General features: G+C 56.5%; 1 protein-coding gene and 1 long non-coding RNA gene across 7 annotated transcripts; one reads left to right on the top strand and one right to left on the bottom strand.

Moving 5' to 3' along the window:
• Positions 1-3,317: 3,317 nt before the first annotated feature.
• Positions 3,318-13,208, top strand: SEMA6C (semaphorin 6C). Of its 5 annotated transcripts, XM_023547336.2 has the most exons (18): positions 3,318-3,435; positions 5,348-5,462; positions 5,756-5,819; positions 5,975-6,031; positions 6,427-6,528; positions 6,728-6,818; positions 7,025-7,144; positions 7,329-7,417; positions 7,742-7,959; positions 8,246-8,377; positions 8,717-8,869; positions 9,078-9,254; positions 9,543-9,689; positions 9,978-10,055; positions 10,184-10,239; positions 10,406-10,450; positions 10,796-10,891; positions 11,339-13,208. In XM_023547336.2, the coding sequence occupies exons 1-18, from the start codon at positions 3,318-3,320 to the stop codon at positions 12,382-12,384; spliced, it is 2,904 nt and encodes a 967-aa protein (XP_023403104.2). In that variant the 3' UTR covers positions 12,385-13,208. The 5 variants fall into 5 exon arrangements, with proteins under 5 accessions (XP_023403104.2, XP_003409524.2, XP_010587753.2 ...); XM_003409476.4 differs by lacking the exon at positions 10,796-10,891; XM_010589451.3 differs by lacking the exons at positions 6,427-6,528; positions 10,796-10,891.
• LOC135230799 (uncharacterized) lies at positions 3,423-12,289 on the bottom strand. Of its 2 annotated transcripts, none has more exons than XR_010321539.1 (5): positions 12,186-12,289; positions 9,538-9,680; positions 7,039-9,219; positions 4,419-4,525; positions 3,423-4,192 (listed from the first exon to the last, which is right to left on the bottom strand). It is a non-coding gene; the product is annotated as an uncharacterized LOC135230799 (long non-coding RNA). The 2 variants fall into 2 exon arrangements; XR_010321540.1 differs by having other exon boundaries at positions 4,419-7,176; positions 7,794-9,219.
• Positions 13,209-13,935: the final 727 nt, after the last annotated feature.

The following is a 13,935-nucleotide window of genomic DNA, read 5'->3' as shown; positions in this document are numbered from 1 at the left end:
CAGAGACCCGCCTCCGCTCTCCCACCCCCGCTCCCATCCCCAGTCCGTCTGCGCCTGCAGGCCCCTTCAGCCCCTCCTCCCGCTAACGTGGCTCTGGGACCCGGTCCCGGCCCAGACTGCTAACCGCCCCTCCTCGGAGCCTTGGATCCAGTGAAGGGGAGACGCGTCAAGCCCCAGGCCCCTGGCCCACCTCATGCGAGGCTCTAGACACCTGGATTATCCTCGTTGGGGCTTAGGTGGGAGGGAGGGTAGGTGCCCAGTCTGGGGCTGAGAGCTGGGGGTGGGGGAAATGTGTTCGAAAAGGGAACACGTTGAGGCCCCTCAGTACCTCCCCGCCCGCCCCCCAGGAAGGTGGACTGGCGGGCGGGCGACCAGCCCGAGGGCTTCCTGCTATTGTCCCCAGCCCGGACTCCTCCATCCCTTCCCCAGCCCCTGACATACTCTGGCTATGACCCCAGCCACTCCCAAGAGGTGGCTCTGGGGGCCAGGAGGAGAGAGAAGGGCTGCTTCCTCTTCCCAGCTAGGGGAGAACCTAGGAGGGTGAGAAAGAGATGGCCAGGTCTCCCTCATTTGCTTCAAATCGGGAGTATGAAGCAGCTGGGATTGGTCCTAGGGCAAATTAAGCCTTTCTCCAGACCAGGGGTGGGGTGAGGTCACCCAGATGCTGCTCCCCAAGAACGGCTTGTGATAAGCCCTGTTAAGGATGTATCCTAGTTGAGTCTGGGGGCCAAGGGAAAGGCCAACCCAGTATTCTGAGAGGCCGGACTAACCCAGCCTAAGTGGGGGGTGGGGAGGGAGACTGGATGGGAGGGAGGCAGGGCTGCTCTTCTAGGGAAGAAGGACCGGGCTGTGGGTGCTGCTATCAGACCGTTTTGCCTGGAAATGAAGAGCATGTAAATGAGATGCAAATCAGCCTCTATTGTCCCCAGCTAGGGCGCCTTAAGGAATCCTGGTGTCGCAGTGGTTAAGTGCTCAGCTGCTAACCGAAAGGTCTGCAGTTCAAACCCATCAGCCGCTCAGTGGGAGAAAATGTGGCAGTCTGCTTTCATAAAGATTTACAGCCTTGAAAACCCTACGGGGCAGTTCTACTCTGTCCTATAGGTCGAAATGAGTCAGGATTGACTCGAGGGCAACCGGTTGGATTTTTTTTTTTTTTGCTAGGAAGGCTGCTGGATTCTGAAGGTTTTAACATGGGACTGGTCACTGTGCCCCACAAACTCTTCCAGTCACCACTTTCCCCAACGCTGGTCCGGTAACTCCAGGATTTTCTGGCTAGGGACCATCCCTGGTCCCTGCCTTCACACCCCCAGGCATGAATCGGCCCTACAAGACCAGCACCTTTGTAACCAAACTCAGTGTCAACGGCCCCAACTTCCAGGGAAGCATCTCCCCCACCCTAGCCTCAGCAGACTTTTCCTAAATTTTCACATTTACTTTCAAGGGAAGTGTAACTCTCTCTTTCCTCCTTCTGTCCCTTCTTCCATCAGGTCAGAGGTCTCCTATTCCCCTCAGACCCCCACAGGAGTTACCACCCCAGGTAAGGAAAGGGCAGGAGTTCCTAAGGGTGGGATGGAAGCAGACAGGGCAGCAGTTCCTAAGGGCAGGATGGAAGCAGACATGGCCAAGGAGCAGGAAGAGGGTCTGGCTGCCCTCTCCGTTTGCCAGAGAACAAAGTTGTTTCCAAGGTGAAGATACCAGTTGCCCAGGGCAACTTGGTCGGGGGGGGGTTGGCAGGGGGAGGCTAGGAGACGAGCTGGGTCCCTTTCTCTTGGGAGCATCAGCATCCGGAAACATGGCAGAGAGAAGCTCGGGGCCTCTCAACACCAGAGGGTCGTTAGCTGGTTGTCTGCTCTGCCCCTGGGGAGGGGGGTCATCATTAGGTGTTCCTACCCCTTCCCTCCTCCAGCTCTCTTGGGACCCACCTGACGTCAGCCTCCCCACTAGTGACGCTGGATTGGGGGTGGGGGGACACTTGAGTTCTAGCTCCAAGAGTGGAATTGTTGGGGAAATGGAAGGGGGCTCGGTGTAGAACCCCAGGGTCTCTCCTTTAGGAGACAGGGTGGGATGGGTAACAGGATTGGTGTAGGATAGCTGTTCACAGAAAGAAATGATTCTCACCCTTCCTGACCTGATTTCCGGAGACTGCTCAGCCCCCCACTTCAATTTCAGGGGAAGGCAGGAAACTGGTGGACACCCCACTGTCAGGGTCAGCTGGTCGTGGGAAGATGATGGGTAGGAAGGAAGGAGGCTTGTCTCACCATCCCTTCCACTGGATCCATCTTTTCCTGGACTTTAGGCTACAATTGCCTGCCTGTCATTGAATTATTTATATTTCAATTGCAGAGGCAGCCCGATGAGGGAAGGAAGGGAGAAAGGGGCATGTTCAGCCATTTCTCCTCACCAGTATAGCCCCTTCTATTCCTGGATCCTTATAGGGGGTGGGTCTGCTCTTACCCCCACCCAAGTACGTGCATTGGTTCTTAGGAGCCAGGGAGCAAGCAGGGGGCTAAGAGGCTAGGAGGGGGCACAGTGGTCGGGGAGACAGCTGCAGCCAGAGCTAAATTTAGCCTCTGATCTGGCTTTGATGCAGATTCATTTTTGGCTAAGACAGTCCCCCACCCCCCCAAACTCCAGCTTCTCCCCAGCAGTGAGAGGTGCCCCTGAAGCAGAAGCTTAGACCTGGGTAATGACCCCCAGGATGCCCCCCTCTCCTCTACACTGTTCTTCCTCAGCCCTCGAGAGGAGAGTGGCTGCCTCACAGCTGCCTTTGCCTGGGCACAGTGCCTACATTGCTCCCAGGGTGCTGTGGGGGTCTGCAAGGGAGGGGGAGGCAGACATGGTGCCCTCTTCCTCCTCCCAGTGCCAAGGAGTCACTATTTATAATTTTAAGGCTTCAGTATCTAATTATAGCTGAGAAGGGGTTGGCAAGAGGGGGGCCAGGAGGTGTCACCTACCCAATGTCCCAGACCCAGTCAGGAGAGAGGAGGAGAGGCTGAGTGAGAAGGCTGAGAGGAGGAGCGGGTGTGTCCTGTCCTTACCTGGGGTCATCACCAGCCATCCTCATACCAGCCAGTTTGGGCCAGTTGGAGCGGGAAGGGCTTTGAGTGATGGTGACAGCTGGCTGGGACTGAGGCAATGCCAGAGAGAGGGCTCTTTCCCCCACCCCACAGGGTCTTCTGGGGATAGACCAGGGAAGGAGCCCTGCTAGGGGTAAGGGGAACTTGGTTCCTCTTTCACTTTCCTCTCTCTGTCTCCCCTTTCAGGGCCAGCATATGGGTGAGGGGCCACCCCCTGGGGCCTGAGCTGCCCCGCACAGGATGCCCCGTGCCCCCTACTTCATGCCCTTGCTGCTACTGCTGCTGCTGCTCTCACTACCCCATATCCAGGCTGCCTTCCCCCAGGACCCCCTCCCTCTGCTGATCTCTGACCTGCAAGGTGAGTGTCCTGCAACCCTGCCCCTCTGAGCCCATCACTCAACCAGCAAAAACTGAGAGCTCCTGTGTGGAAGGCAAGGCACAAGAAGGCTCCCAGCTAAGGGCTGACCAGCAAAGAGGAACAGGCAGGTAGAGCTAGCTGGCACCTCAGGCCAGTTGCTTCTCATCCCTGGATCTGCTTTCTTCACTTACAGACAGTTTCATCTGGTGGCTTGGTTAAGAACATGACTCTCAGCCAGACCAAAGCTAGCAGGTTTGAATCTCTGCTAAGCTTCTCGCTAGCTATGTGACCTTGATCAAGTTATTTAACCTGTCTTTGCCTCAGTCTCCTCATCTGCAAAATGAGGATAATAATAGTATTATACCTCACAAAGTTATTTAGGGATTAAATGAGGTAATGCACATAAAGTGCTGAGAATACTGTCTGGCACAAATTAAATGCTTTATATGTATTTGCTATCATTAGCTACAAAATGAAAGCTTGGGACTAGTTCAGGGATTCCTAACACCTCTTACCTCCCTGTCTACCATTTGTACCACCAGCCAGCCAAGGTCCCACCATGATAAAAATCATAAACTCACTTTTTCTGATAGAATCTTCATCTGTTTGTAGAACTCTGTTATATATGTAAGAAGTCTTGGTGGCGCAGTAGTTAAAGTGATTGCTAATCGAAAGGTCGGCGGTTTGAAACTACCAGCTGCTCCACAGGAGAAAGATGTTGCAGTCTGCTTCTGTAGAGATTACAGTCTTGGAAACCCTATGGGGTCGCTATGAGTCAGAATCAATTCGATGACAGTGGGTTTGGTTTTTTGGGGAGGTCTTATATAGGATTTAGAGTAATTTCAAGCCTGGAGGGACTGCAGTTGGGTTATTGGGAGTAATGGTTGGGGAATGGGTAAGAACAGCAAATATTTGTACCTGTCAGATGCAGTTCTGAGCATTTTACTAATGTTAAATCATCTATCGTCTGTCCTTGAACTCACCTCCCTTTGAGCTCTGATGACAGTGGTTTCCGTAACCAGGTCAGGTGGATGCTGGAGTTGGTCAGAGGAGACAGAAATCTTGGAGGGCTGGGTGGCCTGTGAAGGGCCTGAAGGAACGGTGCAGAGAGAGGGTGGGGAGACATGGGGTGAGTAGATGTTGCAAGATGAGACTGCACAGTGTGGGAGAGATAGGGATTGGCTTAAGTCTGGAATTGGAAAGCCCTGGATCTGAATCGTGGTGCCTGATACTTTCAGGGAGCCCTGGTGAAACAGTGGTTAAGTGCTCGGCTGCTAACAGAAAAAGGTTGGCAGTTTGAATATACCAGCCACGCTGCGGAAGAAAGATGTGGCAGTCAGCTTCCCTAAAGATTACAGCCTTGGAAACCCTCTGTGGCAGTTCTGTTCTGTCCTGTAGGGTCACTATAAGTTGGAATTGACTCAACGGCAATGGAGTTTTGATTTTTGCCACTCTCAAGCTAAATGAATTTCTGTAAAATGAAGCCAATGTTAGTGCCTACCTCATAAAAAAAAAAAAAAAAAGAGTTGTATTAAATGAAATAAGGTACCTAGAAAGGAGGAGCCCTGGTGGTGCAGTGGTTAAAGCACTTGGCTGCTAACTGAAAGGTCAGTGGTTTGAACCCACTAGCTGCTCCATGGGAGAAAGATGTGGCAGTCTGCTTCCGTAAAGATTACAGCCTTGGAAACCCTGTGGGGCAAAAGTGCTAACAGTGCCCAGCAGAGATTAAGTGCTAAATGTTAGCTGCTATTACTTTTCGTAATAGTTTTAGGGCACCTCACAACTTACCTCACAGATCTACTCTGCTATAGCTGGGTATCCCTCTCCTACTTTTGTGTGGTTGGACAGGGTGTTTGGGGAATATGTGGTATCCCGGCTGGCCCTTGGCACCACACCTCTCTGTGTCTCCTAGGTACCTCCCCACTATCCTGGTTCCGGGGGTTGGAGGATGATGCCGTGGCTGCACAACTTGGGCTGGATTTTCAGAGATTTCTGACCTTGAACCGGACCTTGCTGGTGGCCGCCCGGTAAACTGACCGAGGCACAGTTGTGGGGAAGACATGCATGCACCCGGGCAGACATGGGACCTGCATGGCCACTGCAGCACCTTTGCAGGGGACACATGCAGGTGCACACGCCATGGGACATGGACATGCTTGGACCCAGAGCACAAGCCAAGGCGTAGAGTAAGGGGGAGGAAAAAGGGCAGGAGGTCTGTGCTGTTTGTCTCTTGAGTAGCTGAACATGGGGAAGGTGGGGACTCAGGAGCTCGGGTGGGTGCCCTGGCTTGGCTCTGATCCCTGCTTGCCTACTCCTTCAGGGATCATGTTTTCTCCTTCGATCTTCAAGCCCAAGAAGAGGGGAAGGGGCTGGTGCCCAACAAGGTGAGGGGCTGAGGGGATGAGGGACAGGCATGGGGATGAGGCTGGGAAAGACTCATGGGGGTTAACTGGGTAGGGAAAAGGATTCAAAAGGAGCTATAGTGTGAGGTGGGGTCCAGGTTGCCCTATGATTTTCCCTCTTCTGCTTTTCTTTTCAGTATCTAACATGGAGGAGCCAGGATGTGGAGAACTGTGCTGTGCGGGGGAAGTTGACGGTGAGCTGTGGCATGAGAATTTTCGAGGAAAGAAAAGGATTACCTGGCCTCCAGGCCCTGTCCATGCAGCCCTCCACCATGCCCTGTTTCCCACCCACCTCCCATCCCAGGCCTCAGAGGAAACTGGGAAGAAAAGGGAATTCATGGCTTTTAGCTTCCTTTATACACACTTCACAAAAAACCCTGGGAAATAGCTATTATTACTCTCAGATAAGGAAAGTGAGGCTCAGAGAGGCCAAAGGACTTGCTCAAGGCTGTAGAGCTAACGAATGACTTAGCTGGGACTTTACTTCATATTGCTGTGACTAGCTCAAGGATAGGAACCTTACTCCTTGTGGCCGCTAGTTCCAGCCCCAGGGACCTCTGTGGCTGACCTGGAATTTTGGGTTCTCTAGGACGAGTGTTACAACTACATCCGTGTTCTCATTCCCTGGGACTCCCAGACTCTCCTTGCCTGTGGAACAAACTCGTTCAGTCCTGTGTGCCGCAGCTATGGGGTACAAAGGGGAGGCTGGGAGGGTCACTGTGGGAGGACCCAAAATGGCCAGTTTGGTGGAGAAGGACCATCACCTGGGGTGGAGGAATGGGAGTACCCAGAGGGGCGGGGGAAGGAAGCAAGGGGACATGAGGAAGTAGGCTATGGAGCCAAGCTCCAAGACCCCAAGGGTTCTATGAACCTGTTCCATCTGCCCCCAGATAACTTCACTGCAGCAGGAGGGTGAGGAGCTGAGTGGGCAGGCTCGATGCCCCTTTGACGCCACCCAGTCCAATGTGGCCGTCTTTGCAGGTATGGACCTTGGCATGTGGGAGACAGGCATGTGGCTGGAGGGAGAACCCAGCTTAGCTCACTCCCAACCTGTTCTCTTCCCCAAGCCCCTGAGTGGAGGGCCAAGATAGGGGCCAGGGCCAGGGGCCAGGTAGGGTGGGAGATCTCAGAAGAGCATGGATACAGGTCCCTGAGCCTTCCCGACTCTACCCTACCCACCCCTCCAGAGGGCAGTCTGTACTCAGCCACAGCTGCGGATTTCCAGGCCAGCGATGCGGTAGTTTACAGGAGCCTCGGGCCTCAGCCCCCACTTCGCTCCGCCAAGTACGACTCCAAGTGGCTCCGAGGTCAGGGCGGGCCTGGGGACGGGAGGCTGCTCCTAGGGAGGAGGTGCAGGGTGAGGACTATGGCAGGGAGCAGGCAGATGGTGGTGGTGTGTATGTATGTAAAGGGGAGAGGCTGGTGGGCACAGGAGTTTCTGAGTAGGTATAGATACTCTTCCATACCCTGTCCTATCACTCCCTTCCTCAGAGCCACACTTCGTCCATGCCTTGGAGCATGGAGATCACGTCTACTTCTTCTTCCGAGAAGTCTCTGTGGAGGATGCCCGGCTAGGGAGGGTAAGGAGGTGGGCACCAGGGGTGGGTAGCTGGAAGGTTCTGTTGGATTCTGAGGAGCCAGTCTGAGTAAAGAGAGAGCTCCTGACCCTAATCTCCACAACACAATCCCCTGGACACTGAGCCCCCAACTTGGAATAGCCTCTGCCTCTACATCCTGCTGTCCCTCATCCTTGACCCAGATTGACCCTCCACACTGTACCCCTCCTTTGCTGTAACTCCCAACATTTATCTCTTAGTGTTCTTAACTTGATCACATTTCTTTCACCCAGCTGGCCCTGTGACTCTCTCACTGTTGTCTTCTTACCCCCAACTCCCCTCCCCCAGGTGCAGTTCTCCCGTGTAGCCCGTGTGTGTAAGCGTGACATGGGTGGCTCACCTCGGGCCTTGGACCGCCATTGGACTTCTTTCCTGAAGCTGCGGCTCAATTGCTCTGTCCCTGGGGACTCCACCTTCTATTTTGATGTCCTCCAGGCCTTGACTGGGCCTGTAAACCTGCACGGCCGCTCTGCTTTCTTTGGGGTCTTCACCACCCAGACCAATAGGTTGGTACTGTGCTGACCAGTGTGGCCCATCTGTCCCCTACCCCACCAGTGTCCAAGCTCTCCTCTCAAAGACTACTGATGGGGGGCAGTGAGGGGAAGCCCTATTCAAAGCCAGTTTTCTTTCCCACCCACCTTTTTTCCATAGCTGGCTCCCAGTGGCTGCCCCAACCTCAGTCACCACCTCCTAACATGGTGCATGAAGGGTAGCTCCCACTTCTCACCTGGGAGGAGCTGTGCTGTCTCTTCCAACACCTAGCCTGCATCATCTTTTTTCTGGCTCCCCTAGCATCCCTGGCTCTGCGGTCTGTGCCTTCTACCTGGATGATATTGAGCATGGGTTTGAGGGCAAATTCAAGGAGCAGAGAAGTCTGGATGGGGCCTGGACTCCTGTGTCTGAGGATAGGGTCCCTTCACCCAGGTACCTAGGATGGGATGGGTTTTGTGGGGGCAGAAACAAGCACAGTCTGTTACAAAGATAGGATTGTGAGGAGAGGGTAAGGTGTCCAAGGCCTGGGGAGGGGCTGCAGTGAGTTAACAACAGGAGAGATGCCATTGCCTAAGGTCAGGCCCAAACCCAGGTCCTGGGAAGAGGTGAGCAGTGGACTGGAAGGCTGCAACAGGGAATGGGAGTAGTGGTGTGAGTGTCTGTGTGTAGGGAGAACAAGGGTTATGATCATATTTGGGTGTGGCACAGCACAGAGCCTAACTAAGCCTGGGGTCCCTGCCCTAATGCTGTCCTTTCCCATGTGCCCACCAGGCCAGGGTCCTGTGCAGGAGTAGGTGGAGCTGCCTCGTTCTCCTCTTCTCGAGATCTCCCTGATGATGTCCTGACCTTCATCAAGGCTCACCCGCTGCTGGACCCTGCCGTGCCACCTGCCACACATCAGCCACTACTCACCCTCACCAGCAGGTATGGGGCTAAAAACACGACTGCCCCCTACCCCCTAGCCATTTTCCTCCTCTGACCCCACAAGGTAAATGGCAGCAATGGAAGGAGGAAACACTGGAGTGTGGGGGAAGGGCCCAGGATTGGGTGCCAGGACACCTGGGCTTTCTTTGAGACACTCAAGCTCACACACAAGCCTCAGTTTCCCCTGACCTGAGGCCTTTCCCTGCAGGGCCCCACTGACCCAGGTAGCTGTGGATGGGATGGCAGGTCCCCACAATAACACCACAGTCCTGTTCCTTGGCTCCAACGATGGGTCAGTGCTGAAGGTGCTGCCCCCAGGGGGACGATCTGGAGGGGGATCTGAGCCCATCCTGTTGGAAGAGATTGATGCCTACAGTCCCTCTCGGTGAGGTTTTTGGAGGGCAGGGCCCCCAAAGAGTAGGTGTGGGATGGGAGATGGCTGATGGGGTAGTGGGTATGGGTTGGGAGCTCCTGTGGGGCAGGAACTATGGAATAGAGAAGGGGGCTTGGCAAAAAAACTGGACATTGTGGTGGGGCAGGGTGGCCACTTGTGAACTCCAGCTCCGTGGGTTGTGTCAGCTACTGGTGCACCTCCCCACCTTCTGTTCAACTTGCCCAAGGAAAAGGGAACCTTCACCCGCCTCATCTCTGACTCCTTCTGGCCTTACCCCAGGTGCAGTGGGAAACGGTCAGCCCAAACAGCACGGCGGGTCATGGGGCTTGAGCTGGACACTGAGGGTCACAGGCTTTTTGTGGCTTTTTCTGGCTGCATTGTTCACCTCCCTCTCAGCCGCTGCACCCGGCATGGGGCCTGTCGAAGGTGAGAGGGGCCTGAGGCCAGGCCCTTCCTGGGCAAGCTCCCTGGGCCTCCCAGGAACACAGGCCTTGGGGGAGGCAGGGGAAGGTAGGTGATTTGGGAGGGGGTGGTTTATGCTTCAAGCATTTTGAAGGTGGGCAGCAACGAGGGTATGGTCCAGGGATTGGGGTGGACAGGATGGGAATATGGGGGTTGGAGCCTCCTGTAGATCAGGGGGAGTGTGGAAGAAGCAGGGGAATGGAATGTGATTAGAGTGGTGAGGGTCCAGCCTCACGTGACTGTTTTCCCTAGGAGCTGTCTAGCTTCTCAGGACCCATACTGTGGATGGCATAGCTCCCAAGGCTGTGTGGATATCAGGGGACCTGGTGGGTAAGTGAGGGGCCCTTGGATCTCCTGAGGAGAAAAGTCCCCATCACTAAGAGAGGAAGCTGGGGGCTAGGGTAGGAGGATGGGAGCAAGATGTAGAACTGCACTGAGCCACCTCCTTTTCTTCCTAGGACTGATGTGGATCGGGTTTGGGACCGGGATGCCATGGAGGATGGTGACTGCCAAGGTAAACAGAAGGTGCGGCTGCAAACGTAGCTGCACATGGTTCTGTTGGCCACAGATACTATTCCAGGCGTGAACTCTTGTCTTTCTCTCTTGTGGCATAGTCACCTCCATCAGCTCTTCATGAAGCTTCCCCTCGCCCCTATCTTCACTCTCTTCCTTGTTCATAGATGGAGCTACTGGAAGTCAGTCTGGCCCAGGGGATTCTGCTTATGGTAAGTCTTCTTGTCCCAGCTTCCCCTTCCTTTACTCAGCTTCCACTCATCCAAGTCTGTGCCCCATGATGGCAGCAGACCAGCACCCTGAACACCCTGAGTCTCAGAAGAGGGTCAGCATCCTCCAAATGTGCCAGCATACAGTAGGGTGCTTAATAAATAGCTTTTGAACAAATAAGTGAATGAATCTCCTGCATGGTGAACCCTTCCCCACACCCACAACAGAGTAGAGGCTGGAGGTCTAGACCCCTGGGTTCAAGGGAGGGGGAGGGGTGGAACTCCTGGATGGGTGTCAGGGGTAGAGAGCATGAGCCTCACTGGCTCTGACCTGGTCTCTGTCACCAGTGCTTCAGGGTCCTGGCCCTTTCCCTGAGATCCCCAGCCCCCCCAGTGATGCCCACCCCCGGCCCCAGTCTTCCACTCTTGGAGTTCATACTCAGGGTAAGGGGGCTGGCTGGGAGGGACAGGAGTGAAGTGTGGCGCTGCCGATATTAGAGAATTCTAAGCCCCTCACTGACTGGTGTTTGGTGCTCACTAATGCCTGTTTAGAGCCTCCCCTCCCCAGATAGATCTGGGCATCCCAGCCCCACTTCCTGCTCGGCAAAGTTTGGCAATTGCTCTTGGCATGGCTACAGGGGCCAGAGCTGGTATGGGACCCCGCCAGGCCCATGCTCTAGCCTGTGTGTGAGGCGGAGTGTGATGGGCTGTGTGTTCTGGGGGGTCGAGGGCTGGGCGTGATTCCTGAGGAAGGTTAAGGTTGTGTGGAGGGACCCTGAGCTGCAGAGTAACAAGGTTAGATTTCTGAACATCGCGCCCTCTAGATCAGCACCATTCAGTGCACCACCTACCCTCTGTTGAGCCTCCCTCCTCCTCCCTCTCGGTCGGCAGGCGTGCGCCGGGACCTCCCCCCAGCCTCGGCTTCCCGTTCAGTCCCCATCCCACTCCTCCTGGCCAGCGTGGCCGCAGCCTTCGCCCTGGGCGCCTCGGTCTCTGCCCTCCTGGTCTCCTGCGCCTGTCGCCGCGCCCACCGCCGTCGGAGCAAGGACATCGAGACCCCGGGGCTCCCGCGCCCTCTCTCCCTCCGCAGTTTGGCCCGGCTCCACAGTGGGGGCCCAGACCCCCCGCCGCCGCCCAAGGACGGAGACATGGCACAGACACCCCAGCTCTACACCACTTTCCTGCCTCCCCCCGAAGGCGTGCCCCCGCCGGAGCTGGCCTGCCTGCCCACCCCAGAGTCCACGCCAGAGCTTCCAGTCAAGCACCTCCGCGCCGCCGGGGGCCCCTGGGAGTGGAACCAGAACGGGAACAACGCCAAGGAGGGCCCGGGACGCGCGCGGAGCGGGAATCCAGCGGGCGGCCCCGCGCCGCGCGTGTTGGTGAGGCCGCCACCGCCCGGCTGCCCCGGGCAGGCCGTGGAGGTCACCACCCTGGAGGAACTGCTGCGCTACCTGCACGGCCCGCAGGCGTCAAGGAAAGGGGCTGAGCCCCCGCCCCCACCTCCTTTTACCTCACGGGCGCTCCCGCCGGAGCCCGCTCCCGCCCCGGCCCTCTTTGCAGGCTCCAGCCCCCTCCCCCGGGAATGCGCCCCACCTCTGAGGCTGGACGTACCCCCAGAGGGGAAGTGCGCGGCCCCCGCCGCCCGGCCCGCGCTCTCCGCCCCCGCCCCCCGCCTGGGCGTCGGGGGGGCGCGGAGATTGCCCTTTTCCCCGCTCCGTGCACCACCCGCCTTACTCACCCGAGTTCCCTCGGTAGGCCCCTCCAGATACTCCGGGGGTCTCGGGAGGCACCTCCTGTACCTGGGCCGGCCCGAGGGGTATCGGGGCCGCGCACTGAAAAGGGTGGACGTCGAGAAGCCCCAGTTGCCCCCAAAGTCTCCCCTCGTCAGTCCTTCCTCCCAGCCGGCCATATCTAACGGCAGCCATTTTAACTTTTAAAGGGAGCTGCCCTGTAGCCTCAAGCGGGGCCCCTGAGGCCTATGCCCTCAACGGCAGTGGGCGTGGACGCTTCTCCAAGGACAGACCACCTCCCTCCCTCCTGTTCCGCACCTCCAGCCTTCCCGGACTCCGAGAGTCTCCCGGGGTCCCCTCTCCGGCTCGGGTTTATTTATTGACTGTCTTTCCCTGTCCTCGAGAGAGGAGTGGGAGGTGAGAAGCCCGTCCCCTCAGTGAGCCAGCTTTTACGAGGGGAATTGGCAGGCTCCCACTCCCCCCTCCCTTCCAGCCAAGCTGCCTTAACTCGCCCCTCCGGGCTTCCTCCAAGGACTGGGCCCGGGCGGGCCTCACGGCGGACTGTGGGGCGGGGGCCGAGCGCGTAGTGTACAGAGTTCTCGGGCCTCCTGGGACGTCCCTCCTCCTACTGTGTAGGAGCCTCCGCTTCCCAATACAGCTGTGTCCCGGAGCCGTTGCCTGACTTTACTCGCGGAGGGGGAAGGACGGGTCTGGAATGGTTGGTGCCCGCTCTGGGCGTCTTTGCTCCAGAATCTTTGCCTTCATCTTGGCCTTGAGCTCTCTCCTGAGTAATTGGGATGGCTGAAGTCCCAAGGGGGTTAATCAGGAAATGTTTCCTGAAGGAGGCAAGCGAAGACATGGCGTGTGGAGATGAGCCAGGGCCCAAGAGAACCGAGGTAGAGTTTACGGGAGGGCAGTCAGAGCAAGTTTCTGGACTGAGGAAGAAGGGATTCAGGGTTTCTTGATCTATGGGTGTGGGTGTGTTTGTGTGTCAGTCATTTTAGAAGAAATAAAATGAAGCTGCAGTGTAAGGGTCTGAAGTTGCACCTCAGGAAATCTTGTCCTAAAGAGAATTTGGCTGGAAAAGTCTGCGTTGCATGAGAGGTAGGGGCAAGCGGGTAAACTGCAGAAACAAAAGGAATAAACCCTGTTGGAGGCCAGGGTTTGCCACAGCAGTTCCCTAGGGAGCGTTTTCCCTGCAGCTAGAAGGGGGCGGGTGTCAAGACCACATATTTACCGCACGCATGCGTAGCTCCCCCTCACGGGCCCTCGGGGCCAGACTCAAGCCTCGCGCGCTAGGGATCAGCTAGCTTGCGGCAGCCGTGATGTTCACTTACTCCGACTGCAGCTGGCTGCAGATACCTGGCCTTTACCCCAGGGACTAATAGGAGGGAAGAACAAGACCATTTGCCCCGCCCACCACCCCTTGCGCTAAGGACACTTAAAGCCTCGCGCGGGCGGCGGCTGCTCCTGCGGATTTACAAGTCAGGTTTTTTGCCGGCGCGTGGCGGGAGTATCCGCCCAGTTCGAACCTTAGGCCGCCCACCCTCTGGCGCCGCCTAGAGTCCAGAACAAGCCCTGCAGTTACAGAAGCCTTGCCAAGCCCTTCCCGGTTGGCTGCCTAAGTGCCCTCAGCGGTAAACCGCTGAGAACAGTCTGGTGAAGAACCCTGAGATTGTTTCTAGCTCCGCCTTATACCACTTGTGATCGTTACGAGTCAAAACCCTGCCCTAAGCCACAGTTTCCGCATCTGAAAAA

Source organism: Loxodonta africana, chromosome 3 (assembly GCF_030014295.1).
Source record: "Loxodonta africana isolate mLoxAfr1 chromosome 3, mLoxAfr1.hap2, whole genome shotgun sequence".
Classification (NCBI taxonomy): Eukaryota; Metazoa; Chordata; class Mammalia; order Proboscidea; family Elephantidae; genus Loxodonta; species Loxodonta africana.
Note: the sequence above shows the minus strand (reverse complement) of the source record. Positions and strands in the feature narration are given on the sequence as shown.

Bases quoted from the DNA above. Each gene is read 5' to 3' on its own strand.
- SEMA6C (XM_023547336.2), top strand. From the start codon at position 3,318: ATGCCCCGTGCCCCCTACTTCATGCCCTTGCTGCTACTGCTGCTGCTG. The intron at 8,378-8,716 runs GTACCTAGGATG...TGTGCCCACCAG, and splicing joins GATAGGGTCCCTTCACCCAG to GCCAGGGTCCTGTGCAGGAG. The intron at 10,451-10,795 runs GTAAGTCTTCTT...CTCTGTCACCAG, and splicing joins CCCAGGGGATTCTGCTTATG to TGCTTCAGGGTCCTGGCCCT.